The following is a 27,344-nucleotide window of genomic DNA, read 5'->3' on the forward strand; positions in this document are numbered from 1 at the left end:
TACAGTTCAATTTGTCAAAAAAGTTAATGTGACATGGTACCAAAGTGTATACATATATTAATAGTATACGGTCACGAGCATTACTCCTAGTATGGTGCCGTATACTTACCTACCTAGTATGGTGTATAATTTATACAGTGTCTTGATTTTATCGATGACAAGTATATTTTATAATGTAATGTATATTTTCTACCTGTATTTCTGTGAATGACGTACTAAATCACATCCACAATCTCGCAGATACGCCCATAATATCATGACAGTTGCACGCTAGTCCAATAAATACACAATTAGAATAATGTGATTCTAATCTGACCTCATTACCTAAATGACCATCGGACATAGCTACTAAATTATTCAAATACACCGTCATGTAACGATTATACAAAATTTTCGTCTATTTCAGCCCCATAGGACATGCAAGCTATAGTTTTGAGATCGGATAAAACGATAAAACTTCATAACTACCTAGATGACTATCAAATAGTTTTCACTAAAACATTTTTTTTTGACCAGACTTATTGTAGATTTGCCGCAGATAGTATTAACTACTTGGCCGGAGAAATGGGGAGCGCTGAGGACTCTCACCCGGTACAAAATTTAAGACAACAAGCCTGAGGGTGCCCAGTTGGGCGCGAACCTCGGCTCAGGGCGTCGACTGAGAGGATCACATTGAAAGAATTACTAGACCCTAGAGGGTCGATAGCGGTAAGCGCCAAATGAGTGAAATCGTTAACCACGCCGGCGGTGTCGGTATCGGAGTCCTTTTCACTTCTTCCTATCGTGTGGGTTGTGAGATGGAACTCCAGCCTCATCAACCCTGGTGTCTGGGTTATGATTGAACCGCCAAAGGCCCCTGACATGGCTCATGTAACGATTACTCACTTACATCAGTAAGTAGTAACCGGGACCAACGGCTTAACGTGCCTTCCGCAGCACGGATTTTACTTTCGGACAATCAGGTGATCAGCCTGTCCTAACCAAAATAGGGATCACAAAGTGTTTTTTGTGATATTTCCCCACCGGGATTCGAACCCGGGTTTTTCACTATCACAGTTGGTCGACATTTAGTCGACATTTATAGATGGCGATACAGCTCACCACATTGGCATCTTGCGATGGATGCACCTCTGACTACCCCAGTTGGGTTATAATGGCGAGCTTATTTCATATCATTGATCAACAGTTTTTATCATTATATCACTGATGTAAGTACCTAGTCGTTGTATGAGCCATCTCAGGGGCGGCTCAATAATATAGTATTTAAATCTGACACCAGGGACCTCTATCGCGTGGGTTGTAAGATAAAACCCACACAAAAGTATTACATCATCCCTGCGATTAATAATCTAAGATAGCTTCTATCTATGATGTAATTGCTTTTTAATTTATCCGAAAACTAAAGAAACTTTTACACACTAATCGAATTCGATGTTTTTTTACGTTAAATTATTCATTGTCTGGAAAATAATTGGTTTGACCGACAAACATTGGTCAATTAAAACAAACAACGAATTCGTAAAACATTCGTATCGATTCGGGGCAACCACCCACTTAAAAACTTATTTGACAGGACTATTTTATTTTATTTATTTATTTATTTATCGTTGTTGTTTAATTAATGTAACTTTTTAAATAGTTAACATCGGAAAACCCTAAAAGGGTTTGTCCCGACATTAATCCCACATATTATACTAGTAAATCTTATAGTAAAGACAAGTATAATCAATCGCGACACCCAACGAAGTTGCTCGCGCAGCACAGACTGCTTGTTTTTACAAACACAAACATGTTGTAACGATATACCAAAGCAGCAATCTATACCGCAACGAACTACACCTCCTAAGACTAAAACTAGCCCTATCTCTTTCTTGTACCTATTGTAAGTGAAGGACGGCATAAAGTTAGGTTAAGTTAGTGCCCAGCCTCCGTTGTCTAGTGGTTAGAGCGTTAGGCTCACGATCTGGAGGTCCGGGTTCGATTCCTAGTGGGGACATTGTCGAAATCACTTTGTGTGACTGTACTTTGTTTGGTAAGGACTTTCAGGCTTGAATCACCTGATTGTCCGAAAAAGTAAGATGATTCCGTGCTTCGGAGGGCACGTTAAGCCGCTGGTCCCAGCTATTAGCTGTAAAAACACCTCCACCAACCCGCATTGGAGCAGCGTGATGGAGTATGCTTCATACCGCCTCCGGTTGATTGAGGGGAGGCCTGTGCCCAGCAGTGGGACGTATATAGGCAGTTTATGTTATGTTATGTACCAATGCACAATTCTTCAATTTATTCACTGTGCTTTGTTTCTGTAGTAACCTCGGATTCCGACTACGTGACGTAAACCGTACACGTACGGGCTTTATGTAAATACGTAGAATTTCATCTCGTCACTGCATCTCGGATGCGGTGAGGCTTCTTAGGAAAACATAAAGCGGCTTATGTGGGATACAGAGTTTTATTAAATCCAAGTTTTTTTAAGTTGATGTTAAGGTGGAAGTCTATTTAACAATGAAGGTAAGAAACAGCTTGTGTTTTTGTAAACACGCATTTTTTTTAATATCAATGATGTTTTTAGTATTGATTATGTTAGGTATGTCCTAAAAGATTTGCTTTGCTTTTTTTTTATTGGAATATATTTTTTTTTTCAATGGAAAGCCGTGTCAGTGTTTATTGACAGCCAAGCAGAATCAGCTGAAAATAAGTAACAGAAGTAAATTATTTGATATATGCGACATGACTTATCGAGTCTTAAAATCTTGTACAGTCATGAGCAATATCATGTCCCCACTTTAGAATCCTGTCGCACTATCATATTTGACATTTAATGAGACTTACGGTTTAATTTGTCAAAAAAGTTAATGTGACATGATTTCAAAGTGTATATATATTAGTACTTACTCTTGACTGTAGTCATAAGCTTATGTTATGTCTTAAAAAACACGATTTTAGCTTGATTTTTTCGACAGCCCTTGGATCTTTTCACAGGAAACAAACACCAGTGCTTATCGGCTTCGATGAGTTTTGGCAAGCTACGCTGGCAACCCTGCCATCTTTTATTTTCCTCCAAATGAAAGTGCCGGCGCGGCACAATAGACGCTTTGTTCGTCGCTTCAACTTTAGATGATTTTTTTTAGAAAAAAGTCCAGTTAAACAGAATATGACGGAAATGTCTTTCGGTATTTAGGGATGGGAATTAATTTTCATAACTCTGTAGGCATTTTCTTTTTTTGGCGTAATCTGTCGTAACGATAATTGAATGTATAATTTTCGCGTACCATTCATTTCATTTGATGGTCGTACCTGGATGACTGCGGACCTCTATTTATCAAATCAAATCAAATCAAAATCTTTATTTGTGAATACAGGTATACAAAAGGTGTTACATAAAGTTATTACAATCTCTGTATTCAGCCTGTTAGTAGGCATACAAATAGTGGCTTTGTTTATGGCATTGTTTGACAGGGTAAAGGACCCCTGGTCTCTCAGAAGAATGTGAGGTTCGAAACCCAGCATGGCCCTAAGCCAATGTTAAAAAAAACATTCAGAAACAAAACATAGAATCAGTCATTCGTTTTATTTTCGAATTCATTTTTCTGATCATTTAAATGTTTATCACGTGGTCAGCGTAGAAGGAATACATCCCGAAAAATCAGTTTTGGAAGTATGTGACTTAACCTGTATTGGACTGGTTTTCCCTTCGAGTGGACAGGTCTTCAAGTTAGGTAAGCGGACCGGGGAGAGATGATGATGATGACGTGTGCCGAGAAGGTCGATAAAGTACTGAATGAGAGAAGTCGAGTGCCGAACGCTGTTGATTGAATGCTGCTTCCTACACACAGAGCCAGGAAACATATTGACCTGGTCAATGATGTTTGTCACCGCTGACTGTGTTCAGTACTGACAAACGTTAGCGTGTAAATAGTACGAAGTAATAGTCTCTAAATCCAAGTAGATAAGGTACGACAAGCTGCAAAAGTAAAGTAAAGTAAAGTAATAAATTAACTGGTTGCACTTAAGACTTCCTGCGGGCTTAGCACCGTAAGTGCGCGACTCTTTCTCGTCTCGATATACGTCACCCGTCACTCTCTCACAGTACTGCACAGAAAGAGACAGACGATCTCTGTCGTGGCGAGAAAGAGTCGCGTGCTTACGGTGCTAGGCCCGCTGGTTACATGTCATTTCTGTAATAGACCAAAAACACAATTTCACTACGGTTTACAAATAATTTGCTGGACACAGTGACTGAAATTTTGCTCTTTGATTGTACATAAAAACCCAATGAATGATATTATTTTCGTTGAACGTAGCCTGGAAAGTTCCTCAATAGATTTGTACTTAAACAAAAGAAATATAGAACGAAACTATTCATTACTAGCGACCCGTCCCGGCTTCGCATCTAGACACGCGGTCGCGTGTCAAGCCAAGTTCAAGAAACAGAACTGGCGAGCCGCACCGTGTGTAATATTACACGAACCATTTGGAGCCACTTTTGACCCCCTCATAAATCAAAAACTATTTTACTTAAACGTATCAAATTTGGCTCATATATTGAAACTTGCGAGTTACATATAGAATTATTCGGGATTTAGTTGCTGGCAACTTTTCTGGTTGCGCAGTTTCACACAAGCACATAAAGTTGGTAATTTCGCTAATTTGTGCTAATTACCTACCGTGCGTGTAATAAAAGTTAATTTGCGGTGGGTAATTAAAGCCTGAAAACTGCAGTGATTTCACGGGTCGGCGGCAGCTGCTATGGGTAATGTGATGAGCAAAATTTCTATAGAATTCACACGTGTTATATTTATTAGGGCAGCGTTTCTCAAAGTGGATTTCATGGTAAGGGGACCAGGGTTCCGCGAAATTGTGCACCATATTTTTGTATATCCTATTCTAGGCCTATTTACGTCCCCTGAGTTGCTGTATACAAAATTCCTTGTTTTATTTTGTTGTTAGTTAGTAATTAACCACTTTTTAGCATTTAAGTGCAACTAACCTCACGTTACAAAATTTCCTAACCATGCCGTGTATACACGTTTTAGGTTTCAATCTAGTTATTACCCACATCTGTAACCTTTTATTTTCGCATGCCATGATTGTTACCTGTTGTGTGTACCTTTTAAATAAATAAAATAAATAAAATATTGCACACACCTGAAACATAAACTCACTCTATGCGCTATTTACCACCGGTGTAAGTTTTTTTTCTAATTATTTTATACGCGGATCCATAGTCGAGGTGTAGAGGATTGTGTCATCGATCAAAGCAAATGGAATTCCATAGTCTCTGCTTACAACGGTGGGAAATAGACATGAGTTTAAGTATGGGGTTCCAGACAATATAATGGTTTTGGTAGAGAGTTCTGTTATCTAAAACTTCTGTATTAGTGTGGTCAAACTCAAGATCGATAGCGACCTAAAACGGAACGACGAACTTTGTAGTGACATATCCAAACCATCTAGATCAGCGAGATCATCATCTCCCTAGCATTATCCTGTTTCTCACAGGGTCCGCTTACCTAACCTGAAGATTTGATAGGTCCGGTTTTTTACAGAAGCGACTGCCTGTCTGACCTTCCAATCCGCGAAGGGAAACCAACCCATTGCTAACGGCTCTTTCAAACTCGGTAATAATGGTAATATTATGTAGTTGTTAGCATTATTTTTGTTCTAAATCTTACATAGAACATATTGAATCATCGTCATATCCGTGTGAGCGCCAGAATGGCTGGTCCGTCGTATCTGCTCATCGTAATTAAAGTTGAAATCGTTCTTAATCATTGCTTATCATATCAGCATAGAATAAGGAATAATACTACTGTCTAATCTGGAGTTCACAGCACGTCTGATTCAAGAAACGATATGAATATTATGGAAAAAAACAGTAAGTAAATAAGTATAATTTACAACCTATAAAAATAACAAACGCTTAGATTTTTAAGCTAAATATATTTAATCTATCTTCCGCGGTTCTAAAATCACTGGCGCGTATCTCAAAACGTTTTTATGTCCCGATTTTGGAGGTTTTACTGCTTCAGAAAAGAAATAAACTGTTTTATTTACATCCCTCTGGTTGTAAAATGCGCTCCTCGATCGCTGAACAACTTTGAAGGGTGGAAAACGGATTTACGGAAGAGAAATTCGGTTGAAGTTTTCGTTGAAATAATCAACCGTTATTTATTTTAAAAAGACACTTCTCCGGGGTTTCCTCACGTTATTTTCCTTCACCGCTGAGCACATCACCTAAACATGGATTCGGAAACAAAAACGAAAATCATTGATCAGTCGGTGCTGGACTTGGTCTTCTTGGAACCTCTCTTGAATAAAAATTAAGCGTTCTTCCAAGTTGGAAGTTCCCATTGGGCTACCACATCTATGCTAGAACCATACATAACAAACATACTCGTATAGACGTCCCACTGCTGGACTCAGGCCTCCCCTCATTTAACCGGAGGGGGTATGGAGCATACTAAACCACGCGGCTCCGGTGCGTATTGTTGGAGGTGTGTTTTACGGCTAATAACAGCCGGGACCAACGGCTTAATGTGCCTTCCCGAGCACGGAATCTTTTTACTTTTTCGGACAAGCACGTGATTCAAGCTCGCAATATCCTTACCAAACAAAGGACAGTCTTATAAAGAAACTTCAACAATGTCTCGGGAATCGAAGCCGGACCTCCAGAATGTGAGCCTAACGCTATAACCACTAGACCACAGAGGCTGTAAAAATGAATGAAAATAAATAAACTGGTTATTTTCCTTTACAATAAAGCCTTAAATACTGGTGGATTGGGGTCTCCATTTAAGCGACATAGCCTGCGTTTGGAGGTTGCGCTCTTCCATTATCACAAATAAATTGTCTGAAAACATATCGTCATTGGAAAGGCAAAATTACATAAGCGCCAAAATATCCTAAAACAGTAGCCCATCTTATGATATCTATTGCTAGATATCTATTGATATACATAGAAATTGAAAAAACAATTTAAACTTACGTTGACGTCATCTAAATTGGATAAATGGGTAAAAAGTTATGATAAAAAACGAATAAAATACTTTAAACATACGCAATTTTGCCTTTTTAGCGACGATATGAAAATGCAGATAGGAAATGCGTGTGTGTGTGTGTAAGTTTGTACAACCATAGAAAAATAGTTTACATAAACAATAAGTCTACACAAAGAGATATTAACGATGTAAACTCTAGAGTAATATATAAACTGACAGAGCGACGTCGTCGCGTTTCGTAATAATAGTTTTGCATAGAATTTACGTCGAGACAGAACCATTTGTCTAAATCACTTGGTTGGGCGACCTCAATTCTGTTATATCAAATAATATGACTAGACAGTCATGTTTTGACTTACAAATTGCGCGTTTTTATATCCATTGCCTCTATGCCGGATTAGGGGCGAATATAAAACATAGAATGTGTTCTGCAGCTTATTTTTATAAAACCACGTAAGCGACTTTAAAAATGACATTCGGATGTGTTTTTAAATGATTATCACGTGCTCAGCGGTGAAGGAAAACATCGTGAGGAAACCCATTTGAGATGATGAGAAATGCATTTTTCAGAGGTATGTGACCTAACCCGTATTGGGCTGGTTTTTCCTTCGCGGGTTGGAAGGTTACACAGTCGCTTCTGTAAAAAACCGGACCTGTCAAATCTTCAGGTTAGGTAAGCGGACCCTGTGAAAAACGGGATAATACTAGGGAGATGATGATGATGACATTCGAATGTGTTTTTAACAAGAAAACCTAGCAATAGGCAAGCTAGTTTCAATTTATATGTACGTAAAAAAAAGTTATTAATTTTTACTGAGATTGAAATTAATTGAAGAAATGGAGGTTTTGTTGAAGAGATCACACCAGACTGTGGTTTTGTTGGTATAACGCGTGACTTACGTCGCCGTGTCACCGGTTTGAATCCCGACTCGGGCTGTAATAAACTGAATTTGATTTTATGAGTTTGAATTCATGTTTGAATCATAGATAATATTGATATCACAGATAATATGAAAGTTTTGCGGCGAAGGAAAACATCGTGAGGATACCCGCATTCCCGAGAAATGCCTTTTTCAGAGGTATGTGATCTAACCTGCATTGGGCTGGTTTTCCCTACGCGGGTTGAAAGGTCAGACAGGAAGTCGCTTCTGTAAAAAACTGGACCTGTCAAATCTTCAGGTTAGGTAAGCGGACCCTGTGAAAAACGGGATAAAGCTTTCCCATGCATCATCTCCCGATGATGATGACATTCGAATGTGTTTTTAACAAGAAAACCTTGCAATAGGCAAGCTAGTTACAATTCAGGTCAAATGGTATACTGTTATATATATACTGTAGTCCGTAGATGGAATGGAGTGGGTGGAATTAACTCGTGAAGTTCCCGCGCACACTCACCGACGTGTATCCTATAGAAACCGACAGACAAGCTACCCGTCGTCTTGAATTAAACATGGCTGTTGAGAAATGGGTGTATATACTATATACCTCTGCCTAGTCCTCCGGAAATACAGGCGTGATGTAATGTTTAGTATCTTTAGTCATCATTTTGTAATATTTAGTACCTGACCATGTACGGAATGTAATATTATAACCATCACCATAATACCACTTTAACATGCAAAAGGTTTCGAAGTTAAACGCTCGTGTGTAAAAGGGACCACAGTTATAAAGAATTCGTAGAATTCTTCTTTATGCTCTGGCCTTTGTGGGCAACTTTAATTCATGCAATGTACCAGCGTCTGTGGCTTTTATCATGCGAAAGTTACACCTATGAACCTAATAATTGTTAGTTACACCCGTCTAACAGGGATTCAACCACCGAATCTTAAACGTAACTAATTTTGTAAATGCACAAGTGTCTTTGTTTGCCACGCAAGCCTAAATCACTTTACCAGTTGTCAGATATACGTTATCTTTTTTTTTTTGACGTGACTTATTGTAGATTTGCCGCAGATGGCATTAAATACTTGGCCGGACAAATGGGGAACGCTGAAGGCTCTCACCCAGTACAACGTTTTAGACAACAGGCCTGAGGGTGCCCAGTTGGGCGCGAACCTCGGCTCAGGGCGTCGTCTGAGAGGAAAAATATTTGAAAGAATTATTAATCGACCCTTAGTGGGTCGATAGCGATAAGCGCTGATTGAGGGAAATCGTCGACCATGCCGGCGGGGTCGGTATCGTTGTCCAGACTACAGACTACAACGGAAAATTCCACTTGATATCAACTCAGAATCGTGGTCTGAATCATCCCTATACAATAATAATAAAACACTTCATTGCACACACATTTACAAAACATTTTCAGAATAAAGTTATTCTAAGGTGGGCAAAGGCGGCCTTATCGCTAAGAGCGACCTCTTCCAGGAAACCGGCAGAGGATATAATACACTTGTACAGCGGCAGTGTAGCGCGCAAGATAAGTAAAATAAAATAAAAAGTAAACGTAACAAATAGACTTTATGTTGAATTTATGTTGTTTTAAATGTTGATATACGTCGGTATGGTATTCAAATGGCCCTAATACTATTCTCAAAGGAAGAGATTAAGCCCTGTATAAATAATGAAAGTTAATTCATTTTGCGTCGAACACCAGTATTCCGACATGCGTTTGTGCGCGAGCGTGCGTTAATTATTAAACTTAAATTAAACAAGTTTACAAAATGGCCGCGTTAGCTTAACGAGGGTCGCTAGCGGGAGGCATTTTTAACATACACACATACATATAATAATCTCGTAAATACTCGTATAATTTTCATATTGTCACAAGCAAAACAAATAACCATAATATTTTTAGTTTTCTGGGAGCCCAAATGCGCTTCTATTGACTCTTGAGCCTTGATTATTTGCCACACATAGACACATCAGTTGGTAGAACGCTTGCCTCTCACTTTGAGGTCGCAGGTTCGAATCCAGCATGGGCCTAAAACAATGATTGTCGAATTTGTTTCAGAATTCATGTTTGGATCATAAATGTGATCATAAATGTGTCACGTGCTCTGCGGTGAAGCAAAACATCGTGAGGAAACCCACATTCCCGAGAATTGCGTTTTCGGAGGTATGTGACTTAACCTGTATAGGGCTGGTTTTCCCTTCGCGGGTTGGAAGGTCAGACAGGCAGCCGCTGCTGTAAAAAAACCGGACCTGTCAAATCTTCAGGTTAGGTGAGTAACATGGAAAGTCCTTCTTTGGTACAAAATCGGTACTAGTTACGTCATTACATTAAGTACACTCGCGCCTCGTTCCCTCGCCCAGCGAGATAAATATTTTAAGATGCTTCGACAACCCTTCAGGCTGTCAATCTGCAAGAAATTATATCATCTCGAGAGCTATCAGCGTTAATTATACGACACTTTGCTGGATTCTCACACTAATTGATCCCGGTGAAAATCACAACCTGCTTAATGGCTTTTAAGGGATTTTTGTTCTGATATTTACGGTTTAACTTAATAAAAATAATATTAAAGAAAGACGTCATAATATTCCGTGCTCCGTGGTCCAGTGGTTGAGCGTTGGGCTCACGATCCGGAGGATCCAGGTTCGAATCCCGAAAACATATCATAAAAATCACATTGTGATCCCTAGTTTGGTTAGGACATTACAGGCTAGTCACCTGATTGTCCAAAAAGTAAGATGATACGTGCTTCGAAAGGCACGTCAAGCCGTTGGTCCCGGTTACTACTTACTGATGTAAGTAAGTAGTCGTTACATGAGCCATGTCAGGGGCCTTTGTCGGGTCAACAATAACCCTGGTGGTTGATGAGGTTGGTAATTCACCTCACAACCCACATGATAGAAGAAGATTCCGTTCTAGTATGATAATTTATCAGTGTGAATTTGTGTTAGCCCTGTTCAGAGAACGCGTAACTTACGACGATTCTTACACTGCCTCGCATCATGCTGCATGTTGCGTGTCGACGCACGTACGCGCGTGCCTGCGGGAGCGCAGATCTGCATCATCGTGCGGGTTTTTTACGCACTCACGCGCGTAGGTGCGTTTTGTAGATTAACGCACGGCGGCTCTCATTTCATTCAAAGACGTTCCAACATCACGCGCGGCACTACGGGATTCGGTGTGCCATACCTTGCGTCTCGCCCCGCACCTACGCGCGGGGGTGCATGTTTCTCCGCCTGTATGCGCGTGATCCGCATGAACGCGCGTGGAGGCATTTTCTTTGTGTTGAATTGCCTACATCGTAGTGTTACGGGTTCGAATCCTGGTTTGGGCTCTATACCACTGGCTTCGACTTAAGACGCCGTATTACAAAACGCAGACTAAAGATATTACCAGGTTTGGCACCAGGTTTAAACGTAGACGAAATTGAATGAGTATTATAAAACGAGGTACTTACTAAGAAGAACCAAATCAAACATAATGTAAAACTTTTTGAGAAAATACATTTAAAAATAATAGTAAAACCATTTTATTAGCTTCTTAAAGAGGTATGAGACGTATCGAATGCTAAATTAATTAATTAATGTCGATTTCAACTACGGAATATCTTCGGACTAGTTAGTGTTTCGTTGTCTTCAGATAACTTGTGGTTCTACTCCCTCTATTAAGAAAGAAAGAAAGAAACATTTATTACTCCCGGACACCACAGACACAGACAGACAGGTACATTACATTCAACACAGGACAGAGACCACACGGAAATCAATACAAAAAAAAACAAATCGAACAAATTGAACACAGAGATTATAATAACTTTATGTAACACCTTCTGTATACCTGTATTCACAAATAAAGATTTTGATTTGATTTGATTTTTTGATTTGAACACCAAGAAGAAGTGGTGGTGGTGGTGAAGATGTATGTATCAGTTGTACATTAACATGAATACACAATATCTTATATCGCACAGATATATAATGTATTTGTCAGTCAGTTGTGACTATGTACAGATAAACAGCACGTCTATTCTGAATACAGACAATAGGCAGCGAACACATTGGTAGGTATCACCGACCTTGGGACCGAAGATCGGATCCACGCTTCCAATAAGCGCAAAATGTACCACGAGTAGTAATTCTGTGCGTGTAATATTAATAGATTTAGTTAGAAAAATAAATTGTTTAAACAAAAGTATGGTTTTCAAATTCAAAATATTTATTTCGGAAACTATATAGCCCACATTATGTTAGTAACAGAAAGCTTAACCTGGTATTAGTAACAGTGTATAACCTGGTATCGAAAGACGACAACATAAGAATAAGCTACATGAGACCGGCCTGAGTCATAGACTAAAAGGCGAGGATGCATGAAGTCTTTGATGAGATTGATGTGGCGATTTCCGCGGCGAAAAGCCGTGATAGCCCAGTTGGTAGAACGCTTGCATCTCATTTTGAGGTCGCAGGTTCGAATCCAGCAAAGGCCTAAACCAATAATTATCGAATTCATTTTCGAATTCACGTTTGGATCATAAATGATTATCTCGTGCACAGCGGTAAAAGAAACCCAAATTCCCGTGAAATGCATTTTCGGAGTTATGTGACCTAACCTGTAATAGGCTGGTTTTCCCTTCGCGGGCTGGAAGGTCAGACAGGTAGTCGTTTCTCTAAAAAAACGTGCCTGTCAAATCTTCAGGTTAAGTAAGCGGACCCTATGAAAAACGGGACAATGCTAGGGAGATGATGACATTAATCAAGAATAAAGTAAGTTAAGTTTTTTAGGAAAGCGTTCAGGAAAGTATTTTATTAAAATCAGGAATCAGAATCATTTATTCAACGTAATTATCATGGAAAATGAGCTCGGTGGCGGAGGAGCTCGGTGGCGCAGCGGTAAACGCGCTCGGTCTGCGATTGTTGAAGTTAAGCAACTTTCGCAAAGGCCGGTCATAGGATGGGTGACCACAAAAAAAAAGTTTTCATCTCGAGCTCCTCCGTGCTTCGGAAGGCACGTTAAGCCGTTCGTTGGTCCCGGCTGCATTAGCAGTCGTTAATAATCATCAATCCGCACTGGGCCCGCGTGGTGGTTTAAGGCCCGATCTCCCTATCCATCTATAGGGAAGGCCCGTGCCCCAGCAGTGGGGACGTTAATGGGCTGATGATGATGATCATGGAAAATTATCTGTATGAAACCGGACCTGTCAAATCTTCAGGTTGAGTAAGCGGACCCTGTGAAGAACGGGGTAATGCTAGAGAGATGATTAGGCAAAATTTTGCAAAATCCCGTCTTAGTAAACACCTGCGTCTTAAAGGGAACCCTCTCCACAAAATTTGACGCTCCTAGTACTTAGTTTAGTAATTCCTACTATTTCATGATGAGGGCGTGACCTTTCGCTATTATTTATTTAGATAAATACTATAATATTATAACCGGTTGGTTAAAAATATCCAATAAAGCACAAGTCCCGTAGGCGTGTCATATTTTATTCTCGCGGGTCGTATCGAGTTCGGATGAAAAAAATATTCCGCAAAAAATACTGACTTTATTCAAATAACTTATTCGCGCGTGAATTTTTCATGTTAGGGTATCGTGGTACCGCAGTTGTGGGTTCTATTGTGCTGGTAGAGTACCTTTCACAAAAGCAAAGTTGGGGCGAGTCACAGGAACTGTAACCTGGAACCTGATAGAGGGCAGCAGTAACTGTCAGTACTATTCAGAGGACAGGAGTCCTAGTCATTTTTTTATTGTCACTTTTTTGAAGCCTGTAGCTCGAAAGCGGAGAGGAATTCAGAAAAGTATATAATAACAAAGTTGAAGATAATTTTATGAGCTTTTATTCAATGGAGGAATTCTTTTCTCTAGGATGCACCGATTTTGAGATATCAGCGAAAATCTCAAAAATGGAGATTTCCTTCCCCCACTACGGCTCACCTCCTAGACGTAGAGAATCAATGGTAGAATTTGTTTTAATGGGAAGCACCGTTTCTTGAGATATCGGCGAAAAACGTAAAAATTGGACCTTCCCCCCACTCCAGCTCGTCACCTAGACGTAAGGAAATAATAAAATCGTCTGCCAGGTTCACTAGTACATACATAAACATAAATAGCCTATATACGTCCCACTGCTGGGCACAGGCCTCCTCTCAATCAACCGCTATTAGCCGTAAAAACACCTCTACCAACCCGCAGTGGAGCAGCGTGGTGGAGTATGCTCCATACCCTCTCCGGTTGATTGAGAGGGTTCACTAGTATACCTAGTAAATGAAGTGAAGTACTCACGTGGTAAGTATGTCGTAGACTGTGTACCGAGCGAGGTAGGAGTACCGGTACTGCTTGCGAACGTTCTGAGCCAGGAGGAGGAACCTCCGGTCAGCTGATAGAGAGAAGTATGCCGGCTCCAACACTCTCTGTAATAAGAAAAAAAATTAAAAGCCGAAAAAAGTATGAAACAAGAAAATCATCATTTCCCTAGCATTATCCTATTTTTTACAGGGTCCGCCTTATGGACAATTAAGTCAATCAATTCAATAATTCAGTCAATCATTCACTCAGGTGTCAGATGTCACTTTGTTCGGTGTCAATTTAAAACTTTGTTTACTTTGATGTTCAAGTGTTATTATTAGTCATCAACTTCAATCAATCATAAATTACGTTTATTATTGTACAGTTCTATAAGATAAACAAGGTGAGATTTCAACATGTCATTACGCAGTGCGAAAATTCAATTTCGGTCTAAGTACCAAATGTTATTAGACTATGCGGGTACAATCACAGACACAACGGGATCCGCTGCGATTAATAATATAATATACACCTTTGTCTACTTTGTATGTGCAAGCGTGATGCTAAGTTTTATGATCTTGACTTTTGGGTAATGGTCTATTTAAAGAAAGAAACCAAGAAACATTCATTACTTCCGGACACCACAGACACAGACAGACAGGTACATTACATTTAACACAGGACAGAAACCACAATGAATTCAATAAGTACACAGAAAAAAAACCAAAACAAAAAGAAAAACAAACCAATATCATAAAAACAATAATAATAAAACGAAGTATTCTAAATGTAACGCACTGACGGCCCGATCATCTGCGGTGGAGTCCGGAATAAAAGGACCTCGCTCAGCATAAGTCGCGGCGTGAGCCACGACATACTACTTAAACTTACTTACATAATTAATTATTTAGTATTACAAAATATTACAAATGGTGTCTCATGTAAAAGGGACACACAAAATCGGTTTTTACGACATGTCCGAGAAGATAAGCAGTGGAACGCGTCCTCTATTTATTATCCGTAAATCCTTTTTTTTGACGTGACTTTTTATAGATTTGTCGCAAATGGCATTAAATACTTGATCGGAGCATTAACTATTTGGCCGTCGTAAATTCCTGTTCACTACAGAACCCTAAATGCTGTTGTAATCGTTGCTGAATCATTCAGGGATTACGTAAATGAGTGAACGAACGAGGTCGGATGTAATTTGTGAACTGAATCAGTCTGCCTGGAACCATCATTGCCCAATCAACCGGTTCAGATACGATTACTTCAAATCTCTTATTTACGACGAATACTCGTACTTTTGTCGATGGAATTGTCTTTGGAGACAGAATTAGATTGAGCAATTTATTGAGTTTGTTTTACGAACGTCTTTGGAAGAAATAAGAATAAGTAAGTATATTTAGCTTTTTCTTACAAGGGAAATTATTATTGTAAGGATCTAATTATTCTGGTACAATAAGTTTTTGTGCTTCAAAATATCTTTTCATTTCAAATTATTTAACTAGCACAAGTTTCTACCTCTGTGGCCTCTGTGGTCCTGTGATTAACCAGCTTGCTTCTCAAACGGGGAGCGGCGGTTCGATCCCCGGTACGGGACGTTCACTAATGAGTAATTAATTTGTCTTCACTAGCATATTTGCAGTCTAATAGAAAGTTCGGTGAGGTGTTATTTAGTACATCTTGCGATGGATGTACCTCTGACTACCCCGATTGGGATATAGTCGTGAGCTATGTTATGGTAAGTGTATACCAACTTGCAGTTTTATTGCCCATCCGGTTGATGGAGGGGAGGCCTGTGCCCAATAATGGCAAAGGCGGCTGTTTGTTTATATTTAAAATAAATATTATGTAACATATTTTATATATAATATATGTGGGATATAGAAATAACACGGGATATTTAAAAATATCTTTACTCCTTATATCTTAACAAAATCCTCTAACCCGTCCGACATCGCACCATCCACTCGCCTATCTTACTTTTTAAAACTGCCTTACGTCCCATACATTAACCATCCTCCTTTCATACCATAAACAATCAAATTCCCATTCATTATCCTTCCATAGTAATTTCACTTTCCTACATATATATAATATTCTTCTTTAATATATATTATATTCTCAGATCAAGCAGTTGCTTCTATAAAATGCCGGGCCTGTCAAATCTTCAGGTTACGTAAGCGGACCCTGTGAAAAACGGGATAACGACTATAATTCTTCTTTTAATAATCCAAAATAATAACCACTGAATAAAGTCGCATTATGAACGGACGCGACCATTACGTCTATTACCGCCTTATAGAAACACGGGCCTCTATTGCTGCTCGTTTCCGATTATAGTCACAGTCACATCGATTCCTGTTTTGTTATAATTCGATATTCTCTAATGAGAATATTGCGTGATGGAGGCACGGTAGAAGCCACGCAATAGTGGGTTATGATGCTGAGGGGTACAAATGGTAGGTTTCAACAAAACGGTCTCTTTATTGATATAGTTGGACAGTTTGACAATGTTATTATTTATTTAGTTAGCATGGTATGGGCATGTAATAAGCACAGATAGAGAATGCTACACCGACAAAAGCTGTTCACCTGATTATCCGAAAGAAAGATGATCCTTCGGAAGGCAGGTTAAGACGTTGGTCCCGGTTACTACTTACTGATGTAAGTAACTAGTCGTTACATGAGTCTTTGCCGGCTCAATAGTAACCCTGACACCAGGGTTGATGGGGTTGGAAATCCACCTCACAACCCACGCGATAGAAGAAGAGCGTGGGTCTTAAATTAGTGATGATCGAAAGCATATAACGAGGAAAGTTATGGTATGTTTAGAGTATGAATTTGGGTGGATTGTGTAAAGAAGAATATGTGTGAAATTAAAGGAAGAGGAATGATGTGCTGACCACACCTAAAGTGGGATAAAGGCAGGAGGATTATAGACAGTTTGGCAACTTTAACTCGTACTTCTAAGTATCAAGGTTGAAGAATTAAGTGCCTATTGTGTCCGTGTACGACACGAACCTGTCGAGGAGCTCGGTGCCGCAGCGGTAAACGCTGTCGGTCTGCGATTGTTGAAGTTAAGCAACTTTCGCAAAGGCCGGTCATAGGATGGGTGACCACAAAAAAAAAGTTTTCATCTCGAGTTCCTCCGTGCTTCGGAAGGCACGTTAAGCCGTTGGTCCCGGCTGCACTAGCAGTCGTTAATAACCACCAATCCGCACTGGGCCCGCGTGGTGGTTTAAGGCCCGATCTCCCTATCCATCCATAGGGAAGGCCCGTGCCCCAGCAGTGGGGACATTAATGGGTTGGCGATGATGTGTCCGTGTACGAGTCTCATTATGTTTCCACATAGATTTGACAATCCGCCGACATGAAGAAAATACAAAAGCAATGGAGTATTTTAAGTCTTTTTAGAATATGTGAATCAAAATGGAAACTAGAATTTTAAGTGTACCCTACGGAGCAATAATCGTCGACATCTGTCATAGATCACACACTTATAACTCATGCATAAAGTACATATACATACATACGACGACACTTAACTTTCATAATATATACTAAAGAGTTTCTTAACCTCTGACGAATACATAATTTCGGTAACTTGCCAAGTCATTGCCCTAAATGGCCTTGCCATGTTAGTTTCGATTATTGCCATAATTGGATCATAAAACGTAAAATTATACAATTTGTGCCTTTTGCCTTGCAAACTGATATTAGTAGTCATAATACAAACGTAGTATTGTAACATTTGCTACGCCGTAGCATGTGCTACGATTGCTACGTTTCGTAGCAACGTTTTTGTGGCACTAAGAGTGTATGGTCAAGTCTAGAGTAAATTGCTAATAGGCATTATTTATAATACAATATATTTCTATGTACAATGTATTAATTTTTTTTTAGAAAAAATAACGATATAATGATGTCATTATGTGATGTCTGCGGACAGACGATTTACCTGAATAAAGCAATTTATTATTAATAATACTATTTTGGTAATTGATTCAAAATGTATTCAGTATTCAAAATATCCTACAATGTGTGAATAGCCCAAAATAAACTGCCAATAAACTATTCTTAAAGACTTATGATCACAACATGTATGCATTTGGCAAGCTTTTACTTTCCACTTATAGATTTAAAATGGTTGGACAGATGACGTATTGTGTGCAGTTTTCGACAATGTTCCCACTTTAGGAATATTCCCGGCTGTAAAAAGACGCAAGAGTTGCGTAAAAACACCTTTATTATCTAACCTTTAGGTAAATAAGACCAGAGTACAAGAAAGAACAATTTGAAAAAGAAAAGCAGCCAGTGCCATTGTTATTAGAGAGTTTTTACAACGGGAACATTCCCACTTTGGGATCATTCCCACTTTGGGATAATTCCCACTTTGGGATCATTCCCACTTTGGGATCATTCCCACTTTGGGAACATTCCCACTTTGGGATCATTCCCACTTTGGGATCATTCCCACTTTGGGAACACTCCCACTTTGGGAACATTCCCACTTTGGGAATATTCCCAGGAACGACACATCACTGTGTGCATGTGTGTGTGTTTGTGTATCACACAATTGGTTCCTACAGCTAGGTAACAAATGACGGGGCATTTATTCGTAATACTCAATAAGGTTTGAATGGATAGACGTTTCATCAAATGACGGTGCAAGATCATAAGACACAGCCGATTGAAAGCGTTAAGCGATTAACTAAAAGAAAGCGGATATGCCAAAAAATCTGATCAAAATATAGGTAGCAACAATATTCTATACACAATGTGATCCTTATATCAAGCAACAATTAATTTTATTTATGCTTCTTCAATTACGTTGTATTTTTGAATAATTATATACTCGAGTTATGAGAAAATAGGTAATTATCACGTTAAATCTGAACAGCGCCATCATACTGTGTGTGTGTGTGTATGTGCGTGCGTGCGTGCGTACGTGCGTGCGTGCGTGGGTGCATGCGTGCGTGTGTGAGTATTTTTAGAATTTGTCATTCCAGAATTGGCTTGCATAGCCATGAATAAAAGTGCATGCATCTGCGAAAGTGATAGTCAAGAATCGTCTCAAACAGACGTAGTATGAGGCGTAATAAGCTGTACAGCAACACTATCCAGGAATAAAAATAAACTTGCTTTACAAATCAGTCGATTACATAAGATTACTAAATCTTTTAAGGGGCAATGTATACGTTTTTACAATAAGATTCCCATTGACATTCAGAATTTGCCTTTCAACTGTTTTAAGACAGTAGTTAAACAAAAACTTTACAAAAAAGGTTATTATAAAGTTAGTGATTATTTAGAAGATATAAATGCATGGGATTAACTGTCTGAGAACTGATATTAGGCAGCTAAATTACTCAATTGTATACCAATATTTTATGTTTTATGTTTATTTTTATTTTTTTAAAGAACGTCTAGGGCCCTGTGCTGAGGATTTTCTTGCAGCTTCTTTTCCCCGGCTATACAGGTTGTGAGAAGCTGCAGTAGTTTTAGGCGGATGAGACGTTCGTTATGTAAAATTGACGATTCAAAGTGTAACTATGTTACCTACTGAATAAAGATATTTTTGAATTTGAATTTTGAATTTGAATTATCAAGATTCAAATATTTTACCACCAGTGTACGAGTTACAGCGTTAAGGGTACATTGTAGCGGCCATATTAAACAAAATAAAAATAAAAATCTTTTATTTCAGACTAATAGTGCCCATTTTTGTTATTGACCCATATTATGACGCCGCCAGAACTGTAGATATATGCATATCTGTAAGTATACGTATAAATATATAGGATGTTAGTTACATCGTAACGAATACTGAGGGGGATGTTTCAGACCTTGATTCTGAGTTAATATCAAGTGGAATTTTCCGTCGCATTTATGTTTCTTTTTAGTTTTTAAAATTATTTTCAATTCTATACTTTTGCGAAGGAAGAAAATTCCACTTGAAATTAAACTCCGAAAAATGAGCTGAATCACCCCCCTCAGTATTCGTTACGATGTCACTTATAATTACCGCATACATACAAGTAGCCATACAAGTAGGTATGGGTGTTAGTGACACCGTAACGAATACTGAGGGGGATGGTTTAGACCATGATTCTGAGTTGATATCAAGTGGAATTTCCTGTCGGAAAATTCATGAATTTTTTTGTGTATTTTTAAATTATTTTCAGTTCCATACTTCAGCGACGGACAATTCCACTTGACATCAACTCAAAATCATAGTCTGAATCATACCTCAAAGTTTTCGTTACGATGTCACTAACACCCTGTACTTATATGTAGACTAGTGGATGGATGGACAACAAGTGGCCAGCGGCTACGTGGATACACTTTATTGTGCGCCAACTGGATGCTTAATTGGATACACGGATTTGTTACAGCCTTTTTGGATATGTCAGTTATGAATTGTTCAGTTGTTTTAGAACTAGACTTAATTGGAGCATGGATCCACACTAAAAGTAGTTTTTGTATATTTTAAATGCATACGACGTATTCAATTAACGTTGATTCTATTTTTCCCTAGAAACGTGTCCTTGGAGGTTCCGGGTTCGAATCCCGGTAAGGACATATCACAAAAACTAGATTCGTGAGGACATTGCAGGTTAATAAGAAGAACCGTGCTTTGCACGTTAAGCAGTCGATACTAGCTACTATTTACTTCAGTATGTAAGTAATCGTTATTTGAGCCATGTCGAAGGCCTTTGGCGGCTCAGTAATAGTAACTTTGGGTTGATGAGGTCGTATCACAACCCACATGAGAGAAGAATATAATCAATAAAGAAGTGACTTAAAACATGTGTTGCTGCAGCAGTTTCTTGTACTTTTTTCTACTTAGCCATAGCACAGATTCAAAAAATGATTTTATGTTTTTAATTCTAAATTCAATTTACAAGCTTCCATGCTCGACTGGGTGCGGTCAAATCACAGACCGAGTTCAGCTTCGTATTTTCCCATTTAAATAGTATCTACCAAACCGAATATACTTCGGGTAAATATCTATGGACTCATTCACTCCATTGAACTGGCTACATATTGGCCTGACCACGGGTTTTGGCTCGACACAAAGTCATTTATTTTTATTTTTCACCCATTGTTATACTTTTAGCCTGAAAGCTGAATAGAAATATCTATGAATGCTCGCTTTGTTTGGTATTGTAAATGTAAATGGAAGCGATGTTAGTGATACAAATTGAGTGTTGATGTGGGTACGCGTGTGTGTGAAGGATAAGATAGGTTTTATACAGAGTGTTAGTGAATCGTAATGAAAACTTTCAATTTTCCATCGCAAAAGTATGATACGAAAACTTATGAAATTTTTTATGAATTTTTCGATAGGAAATTCCACTTGATATCGACTCAGAATCACGGTCTGAATCATCCCCAGTATTAGTTATGGTGTCACTAACTCCTATATGTACTCGTAATGCAATTTGTACGTACTTGTACTTTGTACGAGGTGTAAGTGACATCCTGACGATTACTGAGGGGGATGATTCAGCTCATTATTCTGAGTTAATATCAAGTGGAATTTTCCGTTGCAAAATTCGTGATTTCTTTTTTGTTTTTAATTAATTTAACTTCTATTATTTTGCGATGGAAAAATCCACTTGATATTAACTCTGAATATTGAGCTGAATCATCACCCTCAGTATTCGTTACGATGTCACTTACACCCCGTACAAATACGTACCTACTATGAGCTAAATGATCCCCCTCAGTATTTGTGATGAAGTTATTAACATCCTGTATACTGTATTTTTACGTCAAAAAATAAATACTAACATTGTAGGCATAAAAAAGTGGCACACCAAATGTGAAGTGAAAGAATGAATACACTTCAAAAGTCAATTGTATATTAGGTACATGAACAAAATACATACCTACGTAGGTACATAAGATCGTTTGGGAAACGTGTTTACTGTTCGTTAAACGGAATAAATATATATAAAAAACATATAGTTTCTCCAACTTTTTCACTTTAACTACCTTACAAATAAACAATAAACCAGGAATGAACGCGGGTTTAAGTATTTCACAGCCAAGCAAATTGAATCCAATTATCATACAATTCGACTGAACTTTGCTTGGTTTATTTTTTATTTGTAAGGTGGTTAATGTATGCACATAAATGCTAATTTTAAAATGCAAACTAAAGTAATGCGTTCATGTGGAAGTCTTTACGATCTAGACGTGTACTTAGCTGGCGTCATAAACTCGGTTTAATATTGCCATAAACACGAGTACCAAGTGTGCAGAGGAATTACTGGATGTTGGTGCTGTAACGTCACGGACTCAAAAGATTTTCTTTCCCTAGCGTTATTCCCCCCCTACACAACAGATATGTGATACATATAGTATCTTTAACCAACCAAGAATCTCAAACCTTTATCTTTTTATACATTGTTGTAGGTTTACGCGGTTATTATCATAATTAAAACACATAATAACGGGTTCTTACCGCGTTTAAATCAGGGATATGAAAAGATCATCCCGTGATCATGGCACTTGCAACAGTGTCGAAATATCGGGAGTCTCATATCCCTGATTTAAATGAGGTAAGAACCCGTTATTATGTGTTTCTTTATCTTTTATCCAACCAAGTAGTGAATGCTATCGGAGGCAAATCTTATACCACTTAATTAAGACGTATATTATCACTTTATTGTGTCACTTTTTGGATCCATAAAAAAAATAGCGACATTATTTATCTGTATCAATTACAGTAAGAAGCTCGTAAACGGATTCTCCTAAATTTACTTCTCTTCGTTTTTACGTTGTTATTCTATTTCTCTTTTGTTTTTTTTTTGTATTTTCCTGTTTGTGCAATAAAGTATTTGTTATGTTATGTTACTTGCGGCCTTAGCGAAGTTGCAAACGAATACGAAAAACGACAGGACTTTACAGGCTTGGATCACCTGATTGTCTGAAAAAAATAAGATAATTACGTGCTTCGGAGCGCACGTTAAGCAGTTGGTCCTGGCTATTATTTGTGATTTGGTTGTAAATAAAATATCGTGCCTATCACGTTGGTTTAACAAAAAGCTCGGTGAGGTGTGGGTACTTCGTTCATCTTCCGATGGATTTACCTCTGACTACCCCAAATGGGATATATCCCAATTGTCGTGGGCTTCTATTATATTCTCAGGTGACGGTAAAAAAAAATATTTCTCACAGAATAGCGAAACTTGCGAACTAAAGAACGTACTTAAATAATAAAAGAGTATCGCAATATCTTCTTAGCGAAGTTGGTGTAAGTTTAAACTATCTTTGGAAGAACTTTGCCTCTCGTTATACTTCCATACTTTCTTAGTTCGTTTCTTGGCACTGGTGAAGTTGGGTTTCTTTTAAACTAGGTACTTGGCCGGACAAATGGGGAGCGCTGAGGGCTCTCAGCCGGTACGACAAAATTTAATACTTCTTCTTATCGTGTGGGTTGTGAGGTGGAATACCAACCTCATCAGCCCCGGTGTTAGGGTTATTATTGACCCGCCAAAGGCCCCTGACATGGCTCATGTAACGCCTACATACTAACATCAGTAAGTAGTAACCGGGACCAACGACTTAACGTACCTTCCGAAGCACGGATCATCTTACTTTCGGGCAATCAGGTGATCAGCCTGTAATGTCTGAACCAAACTAGGGATCACAAAGTATTTTTTGTGGTATGTCCCCGTCTGGATTCGAACCCGGGGCCTCCGAATCGTGAGCCCAACGCTCAACCACTGGCTAACGGAGGCAGCTTACTTTATGTAAAAAAGCTTATTATAAGCTTAATGATTACCTAAATGATAAAAATACCTAGTATTAAATGTGTTTCTCTAGTTCTTAAATAACTTGTAATGTATACTTACATTGATTTAAAAACAAAATAAATTCTGTAAAATTACAATAACACCTTCACAACAAATTCATAATTGGATTTATTAAGAGTGACTTCGTTAGGTATATAAGTTAGTTAAGCGAAAAGCCGTTTTATATAACCACTTAGCTACTTAGAGAAAGTTACGGAAATCTTAAGTTATAAGTTTTAAGAGCTTGTAAAAAGGAACGTGTATCTTTATAATGGGAGCACGATCAGTTATCACTTCCATCCCATCCATCTTCGACATTTGAGTTCGATTTTCGTTTCTAGCAATTTATTACATAACATAATTTATTTACTGAAAATACGTCTTTAAAGTGCAAGTGTGTGAGGGTGTGCAGAGACTGTAAGGATTGATGTGAAAACATGTGTTTATATCCGAAATAAATAATTTCAATGTTTCTGCTTATCACAAGTTCCTTAAAAGTTCTTTAATTTATCAGAGCAGGTTACGTTGAGTGCCTTCTAGCAAAAACCCTCCCAGTTTACAAAATCTTTTCTATTCATCGGATCATGTACAAAATCAGAGTTATTTGTTAATTAAGCTTTTTGTTGTAATATACGTGTATCATTTCGTTTCACCGAATTATTTATTTATTCATAGTAACAATATTAACATTTCATAAATAAAATACGGTGTCTTATAAAACTATTGACGATTTTTCTGTACTTACACCGTAAGTGCGCTTACGCACCAGCGAACTATGAAAATTGAAAAATTTCGGCGCTGGGCGCTAGCGTATACCTATAACTATGCATATTTAAGTAGTCGTCACATGAGCCATGTCAGGGGCCTTTGGCGGCTCAATAGTACCCTGACACCAGGGTTGATGGGGTTGGTAATCCACCTCACAACCCACACGATAGGAGAAGAAGACTATGCATACACACAACACATGTCTATAGGTAAATTGTGTACAAGATTCCAGAGTTATTTCTTTTTCTGGCTCAAATTTTTAATTGTAAATACAAGTTGTATTTTCTCATTGCAAGGGAAGATAAATCGACGCAAGATTACAATCTATGCCGTCTGCCGGCCTCGAGATTATCCCAATGATGAATCGCAGACGGAATTAATTACAAAAAAGCCTGGGAGCTTCTGCCTTTATTACAGTTAGTTTAATTTAGTCTTCTTTGCCTTGCCGGGTTTGATAGTGAGGCCACCTTCTAGGTTTTTTTCTAGTTAATAACAAGTATAAATAACACGAAATGGAGTAAAGTAAACTCTATAGTCTCTGCTTACCGTGGTACGAAATAGGTGTAAGTTTATTTACATGTCTGTTTGCGTATTAAAAAGAAACAGCGTCTGTGGTCTAGTAATTAGAGCGTTAGGCTCTCGATCTGAAGGCCTGGGTTCGAATCCCGGTGGGGACATATCAGAAAAAATACTTTGTGATCCCTAACTTTGTTAGGACATTACAGGCTGATCACCTGATTGTCCAAATGAAAGATCTTATCAATTGAAAAGGAATGAGAGGGGTAATCGTCAGGCAGCAATTTAGGCAATAATCATAAACAATCCTCTCAAAATTTGACATTAGCCAATAACCCGAGTCATTGCTCTGAGAACCCGACAGAGTTAAGTTGGCAGCACATTCAAAAGGGTTTCTTACCAGCGAGTTCCCTATTTCAATCGCCCGGGTTATTCATTCGTCCACTTAATTCCGTCTTCTATTCTATAGATCGAAAATTTCGCATACATAGGAATTCGACACAGTACCTAATGGTTAACACGCTCGTCCCGGCATGATAACAACTGCGGGTTCAAATCCCGTTCGTGTCAGATTTATTCGATTTATTTTTTTCTTTGTGAGTTTTCCTAAGCAAAGTTGACACATTGTTTTAAGTTTACGCGGTTATTATCATAATTAAAGCACATAATAACGGGTTCTTATCGCGTTTAAATGGGGATATCGGGAGTCTCATATCCCCATTTAAACGCGGTAAGAACCCGTTATTATGTGCTTTAAAGTTGACACATACATACATACATAAACTCACGCCCGTAATCCCAAATGGGGTGGGCAGAGCCACAAGTAATCAAAGACAACTTGCAGCCACTGTTAAACACTGTTGTGTGTGTTTGCCTAAGCAAAGTTGAGTGCTGTAAAAACAACAAAAAAACCTTTAAGATAAATATAGTAATCAGCATCATCATCTCCCTAGCATTAACCCGTTTTTTACATGGTCCGCTTGCCTAACCTGATGATTTGACAGGTCCGGTTCTTTACAGAAGCGACTGCCTGTCTGACCTTCCAACCCGCGAAGGGAAAACCAGCCCAATACAGGTTAGGTCACATTCCGAAACTGCATTTCTCAGGAATGTGGGTTTCCTCACGATGTGATGAATATAGTAATAACTTACATAAGTAGTGTTAGGCATGAGTGTTTTTGAGGTCTGGTTGGCAGCGAACATGAGGCTGATGCCGCCCCACGCGTCGCGGAATATGTACTCATCCCCTGTAGACAAAAAGACATATTTTATAATTAGTATGTCAGACATACAGACAGATTTTACAATAAAATATCAGACGGTATTTTGAATTTGTCAGAAAATAAATTTAAAACTCATGTGAAGCTTCTTCTTCTATCGTGGTGTCAGGGGTGTCAGGGTTATTATTGAGCCGTCAAAGGCCCCTGACATGGCTCACGTAACGGTCCTACTTGTTTGCATCAGTAAGTAGTAAGCCGTGTCCATGCTACAGCTCTAGATTTCTATGTTCATCCCTGCTCATGAATAAAGTCACTTATCTACCAGAAAATAAATTGAAAAACTCCACAAAAATAAATAGCAAAAGCATTGCTACCATACAGTACACATAGAGGACGGCTAATCGAGCTTAAGCCATAAAATATTCAATCCAATCAAGCTGCAAGCACAAAACAAAACTTGTACCCTCAGGGGGTACAACTTCTGACTGCCAGGATGCTCTACATTTGTGAATATTATGAACTTGCTAGAGTATCAATTGTTGGGGTATGTTGAGGTAAATAATCTCTGGTCAGAGGCACAGGCATAAAACCAAGGATTAGTCGCTCTTAGAGTCGTATTTAAATGAATATTTTTATTTTTTCTGGTTTGAATCCCGGTTCGTGCTCTATACCACTGAATTCGACTTTGTGAGCTTCGGAGATACAGCCGTGATATATACTGTTAGGCTTGGCTGTGTAGCCTGTTGTAAGGTCACGAGCATTTATATGTATACACTTTGGTACCATGTCACATTAACTTTTTTGACAAATTGAACTGTAAGTTTCATTAAATGTCAAATATGTTAGTGTGACAGAGTCCTAA

The 27,344-nt window shown here is 38.6% G+C and overlaps 1 protein-coding gene across 3 annotated transcripts in view; it reads right to left on the minus strand.

The window, feature by feature from the left end:
* Positions 1 to 27,344, minus strand: part of LOC126376490 (dipeptidyl aminopeptidase-like protein 6) — a 211,034-nt gene that overhangs the window by 53,230 nt on the left and 130,460 nt on the right. For all 3 annotated transcript variants that reach the window (XM_050023913.1, XM_050023914.1, XM_050023912.1), the window contains exons 4-5: positions 26,415 to 26,509; positions 14,164 to 14,291 (exon numbers count right to left, since the gene is read on the minus strand). In XM_050023913.1, the coding sequence (XP_049879870.1) occupies positions 14,164 to 14,291; positions 26,415 to 26,509 (223 nt within the window). The remainder of the gene's footprint in view (positions 1 to 14,163; positions 14,292 to 26,414; positions 26,510 to 27,344) is intronic.

The sequence above is a fragment of the Pectinophora gossypiella genome, chromosome 21 (assembly GCF_024362695.1).
Source record: "Pectinophora gossypiella chromosome 21, ilPecGoss1.1, whole genome shotgun sequence".
Classification (NCBI taxonomy): domain Eukaryota; kingdom Metazoa; phylum Arthropoda; class Insecta; order Lepidoptera; family Gelechiidae; genus Pectinophora; species Pectinophora gossypiella.